Below are 18,082 nucleotides of genomic sequence, written 5' to 3'. Positions count from 1 at the left end.
CACCTTAGCTTTTAATTTTTGTCGCCAGTTTTTAGTGTTGTGTGCCTCCTCGTCACCTGACGGCAGCGGACCACATTTTGATTGACAGCTTGACGTATCTACCCACGGGCGGCTGCGTGGGGGAGGTGTCAGTGTTACTTGGCAACGTTGTCACTTCCTGTGTGTTCCTGCCCCGAGCCATCATTAATGTTATTACGGACTTGTTTCCTCTGCTATGACTCGTCCAAATGTCAGCTGTGGCAACGTGTTTTCTAGTGTATTTTTTGAGGCGTGTATACTGTATTCCATCGACTGTCACCAACACGCATTAAAGGAATAGTTTGACATCTTGGGCAATACGGTTATTTGCTTTTGTGCCAAGAGGTAGAAGAAATGATTGATACTCTATTTTTTTATTGTTTATGTTCAATATTCTGACAAAATCCTCTCAAAAAAAATCTAGATCCCTGTAATTATCGACCTACTTGTTGGTCATTTCAAAATGTCACACTGGAATCATTCATGTTAAGGGTTTTTTTTAGACAATCTTTTGTCCGAAAATGATTTTCCTGACGGCACAAACCGGAGACCTGATGTTTACTCAAATGCCAATATTCGCCTTATAGTTGGGTTTCACACAGCTGATGCCACTGGTTGCCTCTTACTCTCAGAGATTAAACATGTTCAAGGCCAGAGGTGTTGATCGTGTCCTTCAGTCATAAACTCACTTTTCTACAATGGATTTGGGAAAATAAATGACATCACAATGTTCCCTGTTAACTCCAGAGATACGGCAGGTAGACTAGCGAGAGGACACAACCAGGCAGAGTGTTCTGAAGTGTTGACATAATGTGTGTTTATCATGCCTTAAAGTGTTGTTGCAGTTATTGTACAATCATTAATGAAACTCTGCGGAATAACTGGACAATGAAGTGCTTTCATCTCCAACGGACAGCAAAAGGGTATTCAGTGTTGCCGCTTTGAAGTGTCTTTAAATAATCTCAGTGGTTTAACCTCAGAGGACAGAGCCAACAATCTGTTAAAACATTGGCCCGAACATAAAAGACAATGCTGCTCTGGTGACACACAACGTCTCTTTGGTTTTCAGAACAAGGAACACATCTCACTTTCTTTTAGAGACCAACAGGATCTCAGTCGTCCTCCATCGGTAGTTCCTTTCATTGTCAATACCGATTCTTATTTTTGATTTTTTTGCCAGCTAGATAAGGCCTTAAAATGGCGTATTTGGCTCCGCCCCCTGAGAGTCAACTCAACCCATGAGATTATTTCCCCGATTCCAAATATTTTAAAAACTCTACACTGATATATTCTTATATTTTAAATAAGTCCTGACCTGTATTTAATGTTGACGATATACTAATGTTCCACAATGTTTTGTCACATGTAGTATTTTTATTATTTTATTTCCTCATAAACTTGCTAGTGGGTTGTGCAAACTGCTTGACTGTGTTAAAATAACATCACGGTGATAAAGAAGTGCGCTGCGTTCATAAATGTGGAGGTGGACAGACTCACCGGTCTGAGCTGAGACTAACATGCCATGAACCTGCTGAGTCTTGTGTGGATATTCAAATGCTGTGTAGTTTGGTTGACCTATTGCAAATATTCACAAACATATGTGTGCACATGTCAGTATGTGAGCTTTCCTACATGTATGTCATTGGCTGGATATTGTCCTTTTTTTCCTGTGGGAAGCTTTTATCCTCTATTAAATGTGGTATACTCTCAGTTTTCTCCTCAGAAAAAATGACATTGGATGGATTTTCAGCACCGTTGCGTTTTGGTGCGTTTAAAACACTGAGCTTTCAGTCCACTTTTAGCGTTTCTCTAAATGCTTTTCCATGAATAAAGAGTAACATGTACGGGCACCCGTGTGTTTGCACATATCACAATGCTAAGAACACGCGTGCTCTTCCGTTTGCTAACAGAAAAGCTGATGTTGATGTGAGCTGGGAGACGGCAGAACGAGTTGGTGAAAATGTGAGCGCGGACACATTGTAATCAGCCCGTCCGTCTCAACGCTGGCCTTCAATTACCGACGCCACACCTTCCCTCCGTTCCCTCTTCTCCAAGAACCCAAACAACCGCGGCTCTTACAAAATGTCTGTCAGATCGACGGCTTATGAAGGAAAATACTACGTATTTCTCATGCAATGTCCTCAAATATGAGAAGAAAAAGCGAGTCACTGTGCTCAGTTTCTTCTGGAGGAGTGTTTCCTCTTCACGTTATCGGCAGATGGACTGTAGGGAGACAAGACGTCACATCAAGAGATCAGGAGAGCGCTGAGGGATCCGCCAACGTGCCGAGTGACATTTGTACAAATGAAATGTCATTGACAATCAAATATATGCGGATACCACGGTAAACAGAGATTAGAAGTTCACAAAAGCCTGTTGAGTGTTAATCTTCGTCATGATTTCACTCGACTCATTCGTAGCTGGAGGTTTACCCGCGTTTTGTCCGCAGTGCAGTTCAGTCTGTGTACACATTGTTGGTTCTGGTAAGAAAAATGTAGCTTCGTTCATTAAATGTGTACTTTATAAGATTTAAAAAGGTTGCTCAAGATTGTTGTCTGCCAAATGCAACGCACAACCAATTTGCCAAAAAATAAAAATACAAAATTCAGATGAACACTTGAATGCAGAGTGAGGTTGTACACGTACCAATAAGTAAGAGTACATGGAGGTTACAGGACAGTCCACTTGCTTTCCGAGTGGGATTACAACCTGTACACACAACGGCCACCAGCTCATTTTAGTTGAACAAATTGATTTGCCCCCCTTGTGTGTTGGTTTAATGTAAATAAAGCTCCAACTTAGATTCAGTTGTCGAGTGTTGAGGGTTCAGTCTCGTGTGTGTGTGTGTGTGTGTGTGTTACGGGCCTGAGGCGGTTCTTGTGTACATTTGGATCACAGACTGTGTCGAGCAGATCAAACCACAAAAGCAAAGGGATTCTTTTGAGAGCTTGTTTATTTAGATTATGGACAATAAAGCTTCATCACATGAGCCTTTTGAAAACTGTGTGCCACATCCGTCACGTAACACAACGAGACGCAAACGCCATCCTGACCAGCGGAGAGCCGTGGTGGGCCGTCCCATTGCGACTGCAGTTTCAAAGGTTAGGGTTGAGAGGGGCAGAAGCATTGGATTATGAGATGTGTGGACGAGCACATTGAAACAGATGCAGCAAGAAAAAAGCAGCGCCTCTCAGGCCGGACGAGGGGGGCGAGAACGCCGCCTGTCGCGTTCTCATTGGTCCCCATCGGGTTACACTACCAAGACAGATGGGCACACACACACACACACACACACACACTACATGTGTTTAAAGAAAAAAGAAAGAGAAGTCAAAGACAACAGGGATTCATTTCTGATTATCAGCTTAATTTCCTACAAAAATATTGCACAAAAATCTGGATATACAGGGACAGAGAGAGAGATTGACAAGTATAGCAGCCAGCAAGCCAATGTCCACACGGGCGACGGGTCTCCAACATAGAAAAGAACAGGAAATGTGCGTTTGCTTCTTCCGAGTCTCACGGATTACTTCTCTTGTTGCGTTCGCTTGGACGAGTGCATTCGGAGTCTCGTTACATTGGAGGAAAAATCTACCCACCGACGTCTCAAGAAGCCAGTCGTCCTAGCCGTGATGCGTCGTTTCCTAAACCCCGGCACTGGTACCAGGCCGAGGAACCCCGTCTATTGGGTCGTTACGTACATATACACACATCTCTCGTTTGAAGGCTGGACTTTTCCCAAAATGCTATTCGACAACCGAGTGAGAAGTTACATCACGAAAAGAGCAACCCCCGTTATGAATTTCAATGAGGCTGCTCCTGAGGCGCAGTGGGCGGAGCCAACGCAGGGTCGTCCAATCCGATAGTTGAAACTTTTGCCTCGACTGAATGCGGCGTCATCTGGCGCGTTGTTGGTCAATCAAAACCCTAAATCATCATCAGGAACATGAAATATATTTTAAACATGTCGCAGGGTAGGTTTTTCCTCATATGTAAGAGTAAGATATTCTATCCTCACAAACAAGTGTTACCATTTGCTCTCTGATGGGTGTAACAGATAAATAAACAGCGTAGCATTTTGGAGCTGCAGCTGGCCATGATAGAGATGCTAACGGGCTACATCAACTCTTGATGATTAGCAAGGAAATGGGAGAAGGCAGTGCCCAACAACTGTATATACACAAAACACAGAAAAGGGCTGAACATACATTCATTTGGGCATGAAAACAACTCATGAAGGCAAATAATCTGCACTAAATTACATCATAGCTTGAAGCATGAAAATCATCGTCACACACACATACTCGTTTTCCTTCATTGTGGGGTCCGAACACCTTTTACACACCTGTGGGGTCCACCTTTCCCAGTGGTTCACACACACACACACACACACACACACACACACACACACACACACACACACACACACACACACACACACACACACACACACACACACACACACACACACACTCATGTCATGAGAGCTCCTGGGTCACATTCATTCAGAAATTTATCCAAAAGGTCAATTATGTATCAAATGTGCATTTCTCACATTACCCCCATGAAAGTTGTGATCAGTTATCAATGTGCCATTGCTGGAAAATGTGACTTATGAGACATAAAAAACGGAATAATTATAACAGGAAAATTAACCCCTCCTCTGGGAAAAAGAAAAAATATGCGTAACATGTTAAACATGTTTGGTTTTACCAATACGAACAAATACACCAAAATAAAGCGGTAAACTATATATAAGACTCACTCCACTAATGATTATGCAGCAGCTGAAATCCAAGGTTAGTGTGCAGGGAGAATCCAAATATATTACTGTATTAAAAACGCTCAAAACAAAAAGATATGTACGACAGCTTGCTTGATAAAACATAATGACACGGTCCACTGAGGTGGATGTCTAAACCTGCCTCTCCCTGGTAGTATTCACACGGTTATTGACTCAAATATCTTACCATGTCGGCTCGTTACTCACAGGAAACAAATATCAAACAATTATTTTTCCTTTGCCAAAGTTAAGATGACTCGGACGAGTGGACCACGGAAATGTGTCCATTTCCTTTCGCCTTTTTGTCAAAAGCAGTTAGAGAGAAGACGGCAAACTGAATTAATTGCTCAAAAATGACATTTTGAAGCTGCCGACTAACAAAACTTGAGGATACACATGCAGCACTACTGAGGGCAGATAATAGTGTAGCTCGCAAGCTTCCCTTAAAAAAACCAAGAGCATGGAAACGGCATCATATTGTGCAAATCAAAACATCAATAACATGAATCCTTCGGGAGGGAAGTCCTTTTTACCCGCCAGTCTTTTTCACGTGAAAATAAAAAATGTGAATCAAACACACGCAATATTTCAAATGGACTGCTGAAATTCCCTAATCTCCTCTCCCATAAACAAACTTCATTTTATTTGTAGGTACGACGCCCAAAGCACAGGTTCCTCTTCTTTCTCCTTTCCCCTCGTATTCAGTGGAGTGCCTCCACGCAGATCTGCTCCTCCGTAATGTCATCCAGCAGTTGCACCTCCACAGGGCTGCATATGTCACTGTCATAGACCTCCGTCCCCAACAGGGCCTCTTCCTCCGAGCCTTCCCCTTTGCCTTTAAAGCCTTGCTGCTCTGAAGGAGAGGTGCTCTCCACCGACTCCAGGTCTTCGATGCCTGCACGGTAGTGGATCATCAGCAGGGTGAGGGCCTGGAGCCTCTCCCCGGACTTGGCCAGGGCAGTACTAATCAGGGCCTTGCGTCGGACATCCGTGGCCTCCCTCTCCTCCAGCAGCAGGGCGTTATTGTGCTCCAGCTCCTGGTCAATCTCCTGCTGCAGCTTGTCCAGCATCAGCTCCAGCTTCTGAGAGCGCTCATCCGTGGGCAGCCCCCGGTACAGGTCGCGGCCGATCTCCTTCACGGCGATGAACACGCTGTCGTCCAACCCTCCTTCCCGCCGTACGAGTTTACTGCTGCCACTGCTCCCGACGTGATGCTTTGAGGGGCTGGCGCCACTCGTGTAGGTCTCGGTGTCGCTGCTCTCATTGTCTGAAGTGTTGGGCGTCTGCTTGGGCGAGGGCTCTACCGCTCCGGGCCCCACATCGACCACCTGCTCCACCAGCCGAGTCTTGGGCACCTGGCGGAGGTTAAGCAGGCGGGAGCTGGTGTTGATAATATGACGCGTGAGGCCGGTGGTGGCCCGGTTAATGGTGGATTTGGCTTCGGGGTCGGCTCCACGACGTTCAGTTGCTGCCACGCAGAGCGGTGTTTCAGCCAGACACTTGTCCTGGCATTTCTTGTGGCAAACGTAGGAGCAGGTCATACACTGGGAGGCCGCCTTGGTCCAAACCTTCTTCTTGCAGTATTCACACCACGTGGGGTTCTGGAACTGGGTGTCCTGGAAGTTGTGACGAAGCTCCACCAACTGCATGGCGCTGTAGGCCAAGTCATCCCGCTGTGGCGTGGGGACGTGCTCCCTCTCCCTTAGATCCTCGTCAATGAGACTCCCCTCGCGCTCCCTTTCTGCCAGCCCTCCTGGACACTCAAAGTCACCCTCAGCTACGTAACAGAAGTTCAGCGTAACATCTCCATAACAAAGCTTCTCATTGAAGCCCTTGTGGTTGCTAAGGCTGCGTAGCGCAGTGCGACTGACATTAGCTCTGGGCTCTGGAGGCCCCAACCTAAAGGTGCTCTGGTACTCGGCTGAAGATGTGGCCATGCACTCCAGGGCTATATGCTCCAGCTGGAGGCTGACGTGACCCAGGCACAACAAACTGCCCAGCTTAAAGGGATCTTTGCACCACAGAGCTACATTAAGGTACTTATGGTTGCCCTCCACCTCAAACAGGACGGAGGCCTTGGGCCAGCGTGCTGTCTGGTTACGAAACATGGTTTCTGGGGATTCCCAGAGGGAATGGTCCTCTAGACTTTCCCGCGTGCTGCAGGAGCTCTCTGATGCTTTGTCCTTTGCTTGATCAGCTTTGTTGCTGCTGGGCACAGTGGAAGGGACTGGCAGCTCCTCACTGGACTCTGCAGGCCGAGTCGACTGCTTTGCCTCAGCCTGTTTGACACACACCTTCTCAGTGCCGATCTTATCTTCATTGGCTCCAGTGAGAGGGGCTTTTTCTGGAGATTTTTCAGTAGTGCTGATGGTGTTCGTCGTGGGAGGAACAACAGGGACATTAGTAGCTGTAACAGAATCAATGCCTTCCAAAAGATTGGTTTCCGAGGAGGCCGACGTCAACCTTATCTGAGGTCTTGGCGGCACTGGGGGGCGAGAAGGGGGAGGTGGGGGAGGGACAGTGGGGCGTTGCAAACCCTCCGTTGGATCACTATGGGTTTTGTGTGGTGAGGGCTTTGGTGATTCTTTGGGCTGGGGCTTTAGTGGTGATTGGAGACCCACAAGGTTCAACTTGCGGTTAAGGATAGGTGATATGGTACCAAGGGGCTTCGAGGCCAGGTTGGCCACAGTCCTTTTGGGGCTTTGGTTTACAGTAAGTAAGGAATCCTCCTTTGTGTCACTGGTACTTGTGGTGCTGCTGTTAGGGCCACCAGTCTGGCTAAGTTTGGAGTCTACAATCAACTCCTCAAACTCAGAGTCCATGTCTTTGTGGTCGGGTATGTCAGAAAGGTTGGTGATGGGGGCTGGGTCTTCCTCAAAACCCCCAGGCTGCGAAATTAAACCAGTTTCCTCCAGCTGCCCGAACCCCTCCTGAAGAGTCCCAAGGCTTCCAAAAGAGGAGGTGGTCTGGTGACGAACAGGTCTCTCATAAAGTACCACCACCCTGTCTCCAGCCTGCTTCAACAGTTTGGGCACTTGAACCGAGGATGTTACTTTGACACCTGTCAAATGTTCAAGAACAGGGGGAAAAGTCAGTAGTGTGAAGAGCTGAGAGTTTTTGAAAAACGTTCTGCCGGCTAACAATTAACAAACCTCCTATGTCGATGAGACGATCCCCCCTCTGCAGGTCTGCCAAGGCCGCAGGAGAGTTGGGCGTCACCGTCTCAATGCTGACATGCACCGCATCCCCCTCGCTGGCAGGAACGTGCCTGAACGTCATCCCGACGCTGCCACACGGCCCCTTGATAACCTCCGTCTGATGCATACATGCAACAAGAGAAAAGTTACAATGAAGACCGGCACTGATTTAGAGGTCATAGGCCATGTTCATGACTTATCTACCTGACGTAAGGATATAATTGTGGTGTGCAGGAACATGAATAATGTATTATCAGGAGGGAGTTAATGCTCCCCTTTCAAGTACAAAGCAGCACTTATTCATCCGAATGTTTTCAACTTCCATCTTTTCATATTCATGGTTTATTATAGATATGAAGAACTGGAGGAGATTTGGTGAATGGTGAATATGTTAAGTGCTCTTTCGACCACTTAAAGTGCTGTACACAACATGGTAATATATTTTATTAATATAGCGCTTTTCAAAATTCTCAAAGACACTTTAAAATCGTTATAAAACAAATACAATGAAAATATAGAGCTATACAATACAAACATGCAACATACAGTCACACATTAAAAGCAATTCTGAAAAGGTGGGATTTGATTTGGGATTTGAGTATTGAAAGGTCAGTGCATGTCATCATTCACATACAGTGATTTGGACTGTAAGAGGCTTGCTTATTTTCCTCTTTACACAACTTTACACTGATTTGAGATGGAGTCAATATGTGATTAAAGTGTAAACTTTTAGCTTTAAAATCAATGGATAGAACAAAACTATCACATTGATCGTTTAGGAATTACAATAATTTTTAGAGTCCCCCACATTTTTACAGGTTCACAAGTAATTGGACAATTATCTTCTAAATGGTTTGGTGGCCAGATGTGGCTTGTTCCCTCAAATTAAGCAGATAAAAAGGCCTGGAGATCATGAACATGTTGAGTTTGCATTGGGTAGCTGGTCCAGAGAACTCTCAGCATGAGGACCAAAGAGGTGTCAACGCATCTCAAGGGAGGAGACTCAGTGTTTGGGCGAAAGACTTCAGGCAATCATTGACTGCAAAGGATTCAAAATGATTGTTATATAAACTATTATCTTAGTTTGTCCAATTACTTCTGAACCTTTGAAAATGTGTGGGACTGTGTAAACATGGCTGTATTTCCTGAACAGTTAATGCCATAGTTTTGTTGTATCCAATGACACCAAACCGCCGATGGATGACGACCCGCTCTGTCCATGAGCTCCAGCAGCACAGATTAGAGCATTCTGTGTTTTGAAACACTGCTTTTGGTTCTGGTTTCTTTTGTAGTTACTATCTTCTATCGAAAACAGCCTAATAAAAAGATCATAGTAATGTTTTGTGAACTTTGTATCTATAATAATCTAGAAGATTGTCATACACGTTTGGTAAATAAAGCATGATGTACCGGTAAAGGGTTGTCCTTGTTTTTTATTATTAATGATTTGGGTTTTTATTAATAATTACACATGATGTACTTGTTTGAGATGTATAAGCAATAAAGAACATATAAGCAGTGCATCAACCACTTGTAAAAGGAACAAAGATATCAAAGTGATCAACAAAGAAAAAAGTATTTTGACAGAGAGGAAGCCACAGACACAGTTCTATTATTTACAAATATGTTTCGAGACTAATATTTCTGGTTAATGTAATGCATTTATACATGTTAAAGGTCTACAAACAACAGGTACTGCAAAGCTGTTTAGTCCAGAAGCAAAATACGAATAAGAATAAATCAACTTTGAGTAGACACTGCGCAACACTGACATCTGCCTCCAGCATTTTGACTCAAACTGAAAGCAGCAATTCTGTGGCAGAAGACAGAGCTGCAATTAAACCCCCACTCCCGACTGCCTTAATAACAGCCAGCGCACACAGTCCAAGACACATACCCCACAATGCACCTGTTGCGATGCGGAGGTGACCTGTTTTTACGCCTGACAGGTTCTCTATCAAATGACAGCACATCTACAGTAGCAAGACATTCGTGCGTCATATGCTGGGGATCAGCGGTATATACCAGAGACATATATGGTAGGATCTGGCTAGAGGAGGAGGACGAGGAGGAGGAGGAAGAGGATGAAGACGGTACAGGTGTCCTGGTGTAGAAGACAGGAAAGGAGGGCCAAGATGATGTGGGTAGACGGAGACGAATGACTGTAATTTCCCCGGCTGTCAATTGTTACGGTTCTGGTGCAAGGCAGAGATCGAGTTAGGACTGGCCATGAAGGAGCAGTTCATCGACACGAGCTGGCACAGGGGATGTGGGGAGGGGGTGCAAGTTTACTAGCTAGTACCATCAAGTCTCAAGTTCCCCCACAGGATTTTGTAGGACTATGGGAGGTGAGACCTCAGACCCTGTAAAAAGGTGTCCGGACGGCATTCTCCTTCTGAAGAAAATCAGGTACGTTTTTAAGTTCAATGCATCAATCTAATGCCCTTTGGAAGAACACACAAGCCCACTACTACTCTTTGCATTGTACTTTCACACACACACTTACAGTACACTTGTTTATAGTACGGTTATTTACTTCTCTGTGCTCTTTATTGTATATTCTATTGTAAATGTAATGTTTCTATTTCTTGCCCTATGTTGATTGCTGTTTGTCTAATGTATGCACCGCCAGCCAGGACAAATTCCTTGTATGGAAACATATCTAGCAAATAATTGCTTCCGATTCCTTTGACTTCACTTCAATTATTTGAACGCAAAGCTCAAGTAAATAATTGAATCAAAAACACATTGCTTAAATAAATATCAACCTGGCTAAAACTGTGCTGCGTCTACACCTTTGTTTGAATATTACCAATGATGTGCAGCGAGAAAACATTACTTTTGACCTGCAATGCTTTCATGTCAAAGATGTCAGATTAAAGCAATCAGAAATCAGAGAAATCGTAACAAATATACCCTGGGACTACATTTGTCTCTGAAACCCCGCTGACGGTTTGTTTCTCCAAGCCAGTTCATGAATGATTCAAATTGGTGTCAACACAAAGAATATATTGTAATCTCCTCAAACAAATGCCTTGCCTTGGGTGTTTGTTTGGAAACAAAATTATGTTTTGATTAAAAAGGATGGGCCTTATTTGTTATCCTTCTCCCCAATGTCACACTGTTTTTGTGATGCTTGTACATTATATTCATCAGGCTAAAAGTCACTTGTTCACAAGCAAATGTGTTCATTTGCATAATTGACGCAAGCTATTATCTCTATAAGGCTACATGCTCCCAGCCAAAACAATAAATAATCACCGCTGGTAAAGTTGTATGAATATTTGTGGCCATTGAGAATATTATACAGTAGGTGATGTCACATTGTTGTTGCAAGAAAATGACTTATACAAGCGCCTGAGGCCGCAGGGGGAGTGAGAGGATTTTCAAATCATCTATCAAACTAATGAAGTCGCTATGCCAAAACATTGCAATAAAAAATAAATATCACAATCCTTAAATCAACATGTGTTTGAGGAAAAAAGTCAGACAGCACTGACACATCTGTTTACTGCAACTTAATGACTCCAGCGTATTAATCATTTTAGAAGCGTTGGTTGTTCTCTGATGTTTTCAGGACTCGTGAACCCTTCTGTGTGTGTGTGTGTGTGTGTGTGTGTGTGTGTGTGTGTGTGTGTGTGTGTGTGTGTGTGTGTGTGTGTGTGTGTGTGTGTGTGTGTTAGAACCACTGGAGAAGGTGGACCCCACAGGTGGGTAAAACATGTTCGGGCCCCACAAGAGAGGAAAACGAGTATGTGTGTGTGTGTGTTTAATTAGATCTGGCTATGTTACAGCTCTTCCACGAAGACGATAACAACATTGTGGAGGCAACAGGTTGCTTTGGGGGAGAATGTGAAGGCTGGCCATTACTTAGTGAGGATGTGGGTTCTGTTGGCAACACTCTGGATCTCAAGGTCGAACGCAACAACAGGAGAGGACGGCGACATTGAGCCGGATGCTGAAAGTGGAATCGCAAATTTGAGTCAGTCTCACGGGATTATTAATTCTCAAGCAGTTCAAATCACAATCCTACATTCATATAGTTAACGCTATACATTTCAATGTGTTCTTTTAATATTTACACTCGCTTTACATACACTCACGTGCCAGTGTGTTAGGTCGACCTCTCTTTATTGGTTTGGACCCAAAGGTGCTCTACGGAAATGATATCTGCTTTGAACCTAAATACGTTTTTGGGCTTTCTGTCAATCACTAAGCAAATTTGGACTTGTAAATTGTAATTATGCCAGTTGCTGTTATTGACTATTTTCATTATTTGCTTCATTGAGTGAATAAAACAATCACTACGTACTGGAAACAGTTTTGATGGAATATGATTGCGGTCCTGTGGACATAAGGATGGTACATGTTTCATCCTTTTTTCAAAAGCATGGAGGGTCATTTAGTAGAAATGGATGAATTAAACAAAATGTATTATTTATTTTAACCCTATTTTTTTAAACAAACACAGTTATATCAGTCTCATGTCTAATTGAGTCGGCTACCTCGTGCTTACAGGACGACCGTCCTCCCCGTTGAGTAACAACTGCTGTGAGGAGTGTAGGTGACGAACATGCCTTTAATATTTGGAGCAGCGCTGTCGCCGTGTGTATACAGCTGCACTGCCGGCTGCTATGTGGCCATTGTGCCGAGAATATATTTACAAAGGTGACAATACGAGTCCATTCTTCTGAAGTGCAAATAGTGGCAATCTCCCTTTTAGGCACTTACACCACCAATATATGCACAGTCAGAGACACTCTTCTGTACCTCATTGTATGTCGCTGCACACAGTGTCCCAGTGACTGCTGGTTTCAAAGATATGAGGCTGGCTCTACTAAACCTGAAGCAGCACAATACGCCCTCCTGGCTTTACAGTCTTTATTTTGGCCAGCATTCCCATTTTTTGGGTCATGTTTGCTTGATTGTGAGAAACAGACAGGAGAGAGGGGATAACATGAGGCAAAGGGTCCAACTAAGCAGGGGGGACTCGGCCAGAGGGTCTACAAGACCTACTGGTGCACCCCATCAATCCCCTTTGTAGAAATAGTAGGTGTAATGGTGCAGTGTGACGCGCAACACAGGGGAATAGTTTCAAAAGTCCTGAGAGACGATGAACTTTACAAGTTTACAAGTCTTTCGCCCAAACACTGAGTCTCCTCCCTTGAGATGCTTTGACACCTCTTTGGTCCTCATGCTGAGAGTTCTCTGGACCAGCTACCCAATGCAAACTCAACATGTTTCATCATCCCCAGGCCTTTTATCTGCTTAATTTGAGGGAACAGGCCAAATCTGGCCAATGAACCATTTAGAAGACAACACATCTTCCAATGGGAAGAGTTTATTCACGTTCTGACCAATGGATTTCTATGGCTTTTAACCAGTGCTGCACGGTGGTGTGGTGGCTAGCACTGACGCCTCACAGCAAGAGGGTCTGGGGTTCGGATCCCGGTCTCCAGGTCCTGCTGTGTGAAGTTTGCATGTTCTCCCCGTGGCAGCGTGGGTTCTCTCTGGGTTCTCCGGCTTCCTCCCACAGTCCAAAGACATGCAGGTTAGGTTAATTGGACTCTAAATTGCCCATCGGTGTGAATGTGAGTGTGAATGGTTGTCTGTCTCTATGTCCGCCCTCTGATGGACTGGAGACTTGTCCAGGGTGAACCCTGCCTTTACCCCTTGACAGCTGGGATCGGCTCCAGCGCCCCTATGGATAGATTGATGGACTTTAAACCAAATTTCTATGACTTTAAACCAAATGTCCATGATTTTAAACCAAATGTCCATGACTTTTAACCAAATGTCCATGACTTTTAACCAAATGTGCATGACTTTTAACCAAATGTGCATGACTTTAAACCAAATGTGCATGACTTTAAACCAAATGTGCATGACTTTAAACCAAATGTGCATGACTTTAAACCAAATGTGCATGACTTTTAACCAAATGTCCATGACTTTAAACCAAATGTCCATGACTTTAAACCAAATGTCCATGACTTTAAACCAAATGTCCATGACTTTAAACCAAATGTCCATGACTTTAAATCAAATTTCTATGACTTTTAACCAAATTTCCTTTAAAAAACAATGACATTTCTAAGTGACCCCAACCCTTTCAACGGTAGTGTATATCCTCACGTGCATTTCTGTTTAGATATTATCTTTCTTTCTTAAAGAAACTTAATGAAAGATGTTTAACAGAAACATGATCCTCGATCTCAAATCAAAGCCTCTGTGAGTCAAAATCAAAAGTGCGTTAAAAGTGATCCACGGGAGTTGATTTCATAATCCGCCTTTACAACTCTTGCTCAGTGTTGATTTGGTTTGGTGGAGGAACAGGAGCGACTCTGTTCTCGCCTGACTTTCCTCTCGGGGCTGAGCAGCAGCAGCGACTGGACTAACCTCGTTACCATCGACAAGACAACGAGCCGCTCTCGCTTCCTCGTCTCCGAGAGAGAAGAGAGGAACAAAAGAACGCGGCAGCGACCCTGAACCGGTTGCAGATGTAAATGGAGTAATTCACCATCTATTTCAGCAAATCCAGTCTCTCTTTTATCTCGGCTGCCACAGAGAACAAATGAAAGGTTAATATGTTCAAATGGCAGCGATCACTGCTTTAAAGTCCTCTTTTCTACCTCCGGGACCAAAACCCAGACAAGTCTTCCTTTGATCCCGGAATAAAACACTCATTGCAATAAAAACATCTATTTCACTTATCATGGGCTTCCTCACAAAAATTAGGATAACACACACACACGCTCTGCAAAAAACAATACAAATTGTCTGTGTATGCATGTATGGCGATATGTTATTTTATCTTAATGACAACATATCCCATGTGCACACTTAAACCAACAATTAAGGCATCAACCATCAAACTGTGTGTGTGTGTGTGTATCAAAGGCTGATACATCTCCATTATTGCCCTCCACAAACAAACACTGTTGCACTCTGGGACATGTTCCTTTATGACCATGGACACATGGGCTGTGATTTAAAATGGACTCAATCTCACATACAAAGTAGCACAAGAGCGCTAAATGTGGGTTCATCCAGCGCTGAAACAAATCAATATGTCCACCATTTGTGATAATAAAAATAAGAAGCAGATGGCGGCGACAAAACAAGCAATCTGGAACTACTCTTCCCAACCTGTGGGCCGTCAGAGTGAACTAAACGCTGCATGAAAGCAGCGTCTGTGGACGGCGTTCTCACATAAACTCTGGTTTCTGTCTGCTGATCCCAAACAGCTCCGACGTGACGGATTACAGAGGACGAGCGAACGTGATGCAGCTTTAATGGAGTTGAACTACCGTCGTCCGCACCGACAGTTACACTCGTAGAGACACGCGTGTTTTTCGGAGTGGAACGGGTTGTACTGGCCTCCGTGGAAGAAGTCATCGGAGGGTTATGTGTGAACTGAAAGCTCGCTGCAGGCTGGTCCTCAACCGCTCTGCTTGACGGATAGCTCGGCCGGAGCGGCATCTCCTGTTGCTTGGCTGAACATCCCTCTGCTCTCCAGCAGGTCTGGGAGGGTGTGTGTGTGTGTGTGTGTGTGAGGCGTAGAGGTGGTGGGGGGAGTGGGTTGAGCAAATCCTTTTCCCTGTCACTGCACCGCTTGGTAATTTAATATAATACCACATGTCAGATCGATTTGTGTATGGTTATAGGGTACGAGTCGCTGCGAGGCAAGTGCGCCGCAATTCCCTGCCACATCCAATTAGCAGCCCCGGTGGTGACGGGGGTGGAGCGGGCCGAGGGGTGGGCCGCGGCCGGCCGGGCCGAGGGGTGGGGTGCACGGCCGGCCGGCCAGGTGTTTACGTGCCGCGCAGCCGGCTGGCGGTCTGTGACGCACATTTCGCGGGGTTGTGTTCTCAAAAGGCAACATCACAGACACGGGGTCCAGATACAGTAAAAACCATTTGAAATGGCTCACAGCGGGACTGTGCAGATAGCATCTGGGTGTTTCCATGCAGTATTACTCCATTAACGCCGCGCTTGAGCCAGCATCATCTTGTTAAAGCGAGAGCAGCCCTTTTTTGTTGGACGCCACCGAGCACGAGCACCGGCAGGATTGTACTTCAAAAGAAGATGTTGTACACGGACCTAAAAGGAAATAATCATGACATCCATGCAAGTGCCAGTCGCTTACAGCGGAGGAGCGCACAGGTGGAGTTTTAAGGGGGGAAATGTGTTCAAATACCACTCAGTAATAGTCAGGCAACACAAAAAGCTTTTATCTTTTCATATGATGCTCTTGAAGTTCATTTTAACATTTTTTAAAATAAAATCGAGGTTTACTGACAAAGAAAAGGCCCCCACCAAAAATATTAAAACCAATATTTTCATGGATAAGGAAGCTTAACAAGGTAACCAAGAGATGAGAAACAAATGAGATGATAGAAAACAGTTTTTAGAGTATTCTACAGGTGATTTGAGACACAGGTCGTCACCAGCCCGCTAACACAGAGGATGGCACTAGAAAGCTAACACAAGAGGAAGGTTAAAGACGCTGAAGACGACCCACAATGCATCTCATTAGGCCCACCATCATCACTCGTCTCTCCATTTGTGATTACATCAATAATATCATCAGAAAAAATATATAATGAATCCACCGGCCGCCCACTCGACGATCCATTCAATGTCAATACAGGAAATATTACAGCCTGAATATTGGGCAGATATTAATGAGCCTACCTTCTGAGAAGGCATAACCTAATTAGTGGGCGATGTAAATGTCGTAGCAGTGGCTTTATCAAATAAAAATCACTATGAAGTTCAGTTTGACACTCGCGTGGCTCAATCTGAATTGTCAAGTTGCCTTTTTATCATAGGAAGCCGGTTCAAAAGCATTAAGGACAAAGGAGTTGTCATGGAGATGCTGTCCAACAAAGAAAAGGTGCTCTGCCTAATTTGCACTTGTATGAGCCGCGGCGGCTCGGTCGCCCACACGGTTGGTTGGAGAGCCGGCGTTGGCATGAAAAAACAGAAAGAATGATCCGTTACGAGCGTTACATCATCCTGGAGTAATACATGACAACTTCCTTGTAAACTAGCACCACTGGTTGAGTAAAGAGCAACACGCCGGTTCCCTTGTTATCAAGTTGGCATTTCGGTGCTTCCTCTCCTTTGAACACTATCTCCCTCCTCCCCGAGCTCACCAGCTGCTTTTGATGCCGAGTGTCATTTTGCTCCTTGAAACCCACGGGGGGGGCGAGGGGGAATCGGACCGCTTGACCACATAGCATTTACATATCACTCGTTTAACATTTGCACAGTATGTGGCCTAATCTCAGATTATTGCGGCGTTTCAGGCTACAAGCAACCAAAGGCGGCAGAGCGGCTACTGAGCTGCACACGGCTGCTCAGTAGCACACAGAGCTGCTGGCATGCTTTAAATGGACGGATCAGCGTGGAAGTAAACTAGCTAAACGTTACAGGCTGCAGGTCTTACGCTGCGCTCACAACAAAACAGTTGGGAATTTTTTGCAACGCTTTTTCGTCTGACTGTACTCGCTGCACTTTGTTTTTTTGCAACCATTCGCAGCGGAAAGGGGGCGTGGCTTTGTTAGCCCAAGTTACTAGCACATAGCCTCACTAGCTAACCTAAACTGACCCGGTCACGTTCCCGTAGTTAGCAGCACATAGCCTCACTAGCTAACCTAAACTGACCCGGTCACGTTCCCGTAGTTAGCAGCACATAGCCTCACTAGCTAACCTAAACTGACCCGGTCACGTTCCTGTAGTTAGCAGCACATAGCCTCACTAGCTAACCTAAACTGACCCGGTCATGTTCCTGTAGTTAGCAGCACATAGCTTCACTACCTCACTAGCTAACCTAAACTGACACGGTCACGTTCCTGTAAAACAGTTTTCATTCCCGCCATCGACCATGAAACATTAACTACTATTTCTGTGTTATACTTGTTGTGGAAGTCCTCAAAACGTGGAAACATCAGACACCATCGTTCATAACATCACTTGTAGCCGCTCACCGCTCGGTGAATTTCACCAACTCCTCTGGGAACTGCGTCTGGACGACGGCCACTTCCAGTGCTGCCATGCACCATAGAAATAACCACTA

At 44.9% G+C, this 18,082-nt stretch overlaps 1 protein-coding gene across 1 annotated transcript in view; it reads right to left on the bottom strand.

Annotated features, from left to right (window-relative positions):
• Positions 1-2,959: 2,959 nt before the first annotated feature.
• Positions 2,960-18,082, bottom strand: part of pdzd8 (PDZ domain containing 8) — a 43,562-nt gene continuing 28,439 nt past the window's right edge. Inside the window, exons 4-5 of the mRNA XM_068567818.1 lie at positions 7,954-8,116; positions 2,960-7,862 (exon numbers count right to left, since the gene is read on the bottom strand). Of these exons, the coding sequence (XP_068423919.1) occupies positions 5,503-7,862; positions 7,954-8,116 (2,523 nt within the window). The 3' untranslated portion in view covers positions 2,960-5,502. The remainder of the gene's footprint in view (positions 7,863-7,953; positions 8,117-18,082) is intronic.

Source organism: Clinocottus analis, unplaced genomic scaffold (assembly GCF_023055335.1).
Source record: "Clinocottus analis isolate CAN_PGR_092001 unplaced genomic scaffold, fCliAna1.0.p SCAF_8, whole genome shotgun sequence".
In the NCBI taxonomy this organism is placed as follows: Eukaryota; Metazoa; Chordata; class Actinopteri; order Perciformes; family Cottidae; genus Clinocottus; species Clinocottus analis.
This window is presented reverse-complemented; position numbering and strand designations above follow the sequence as displayed.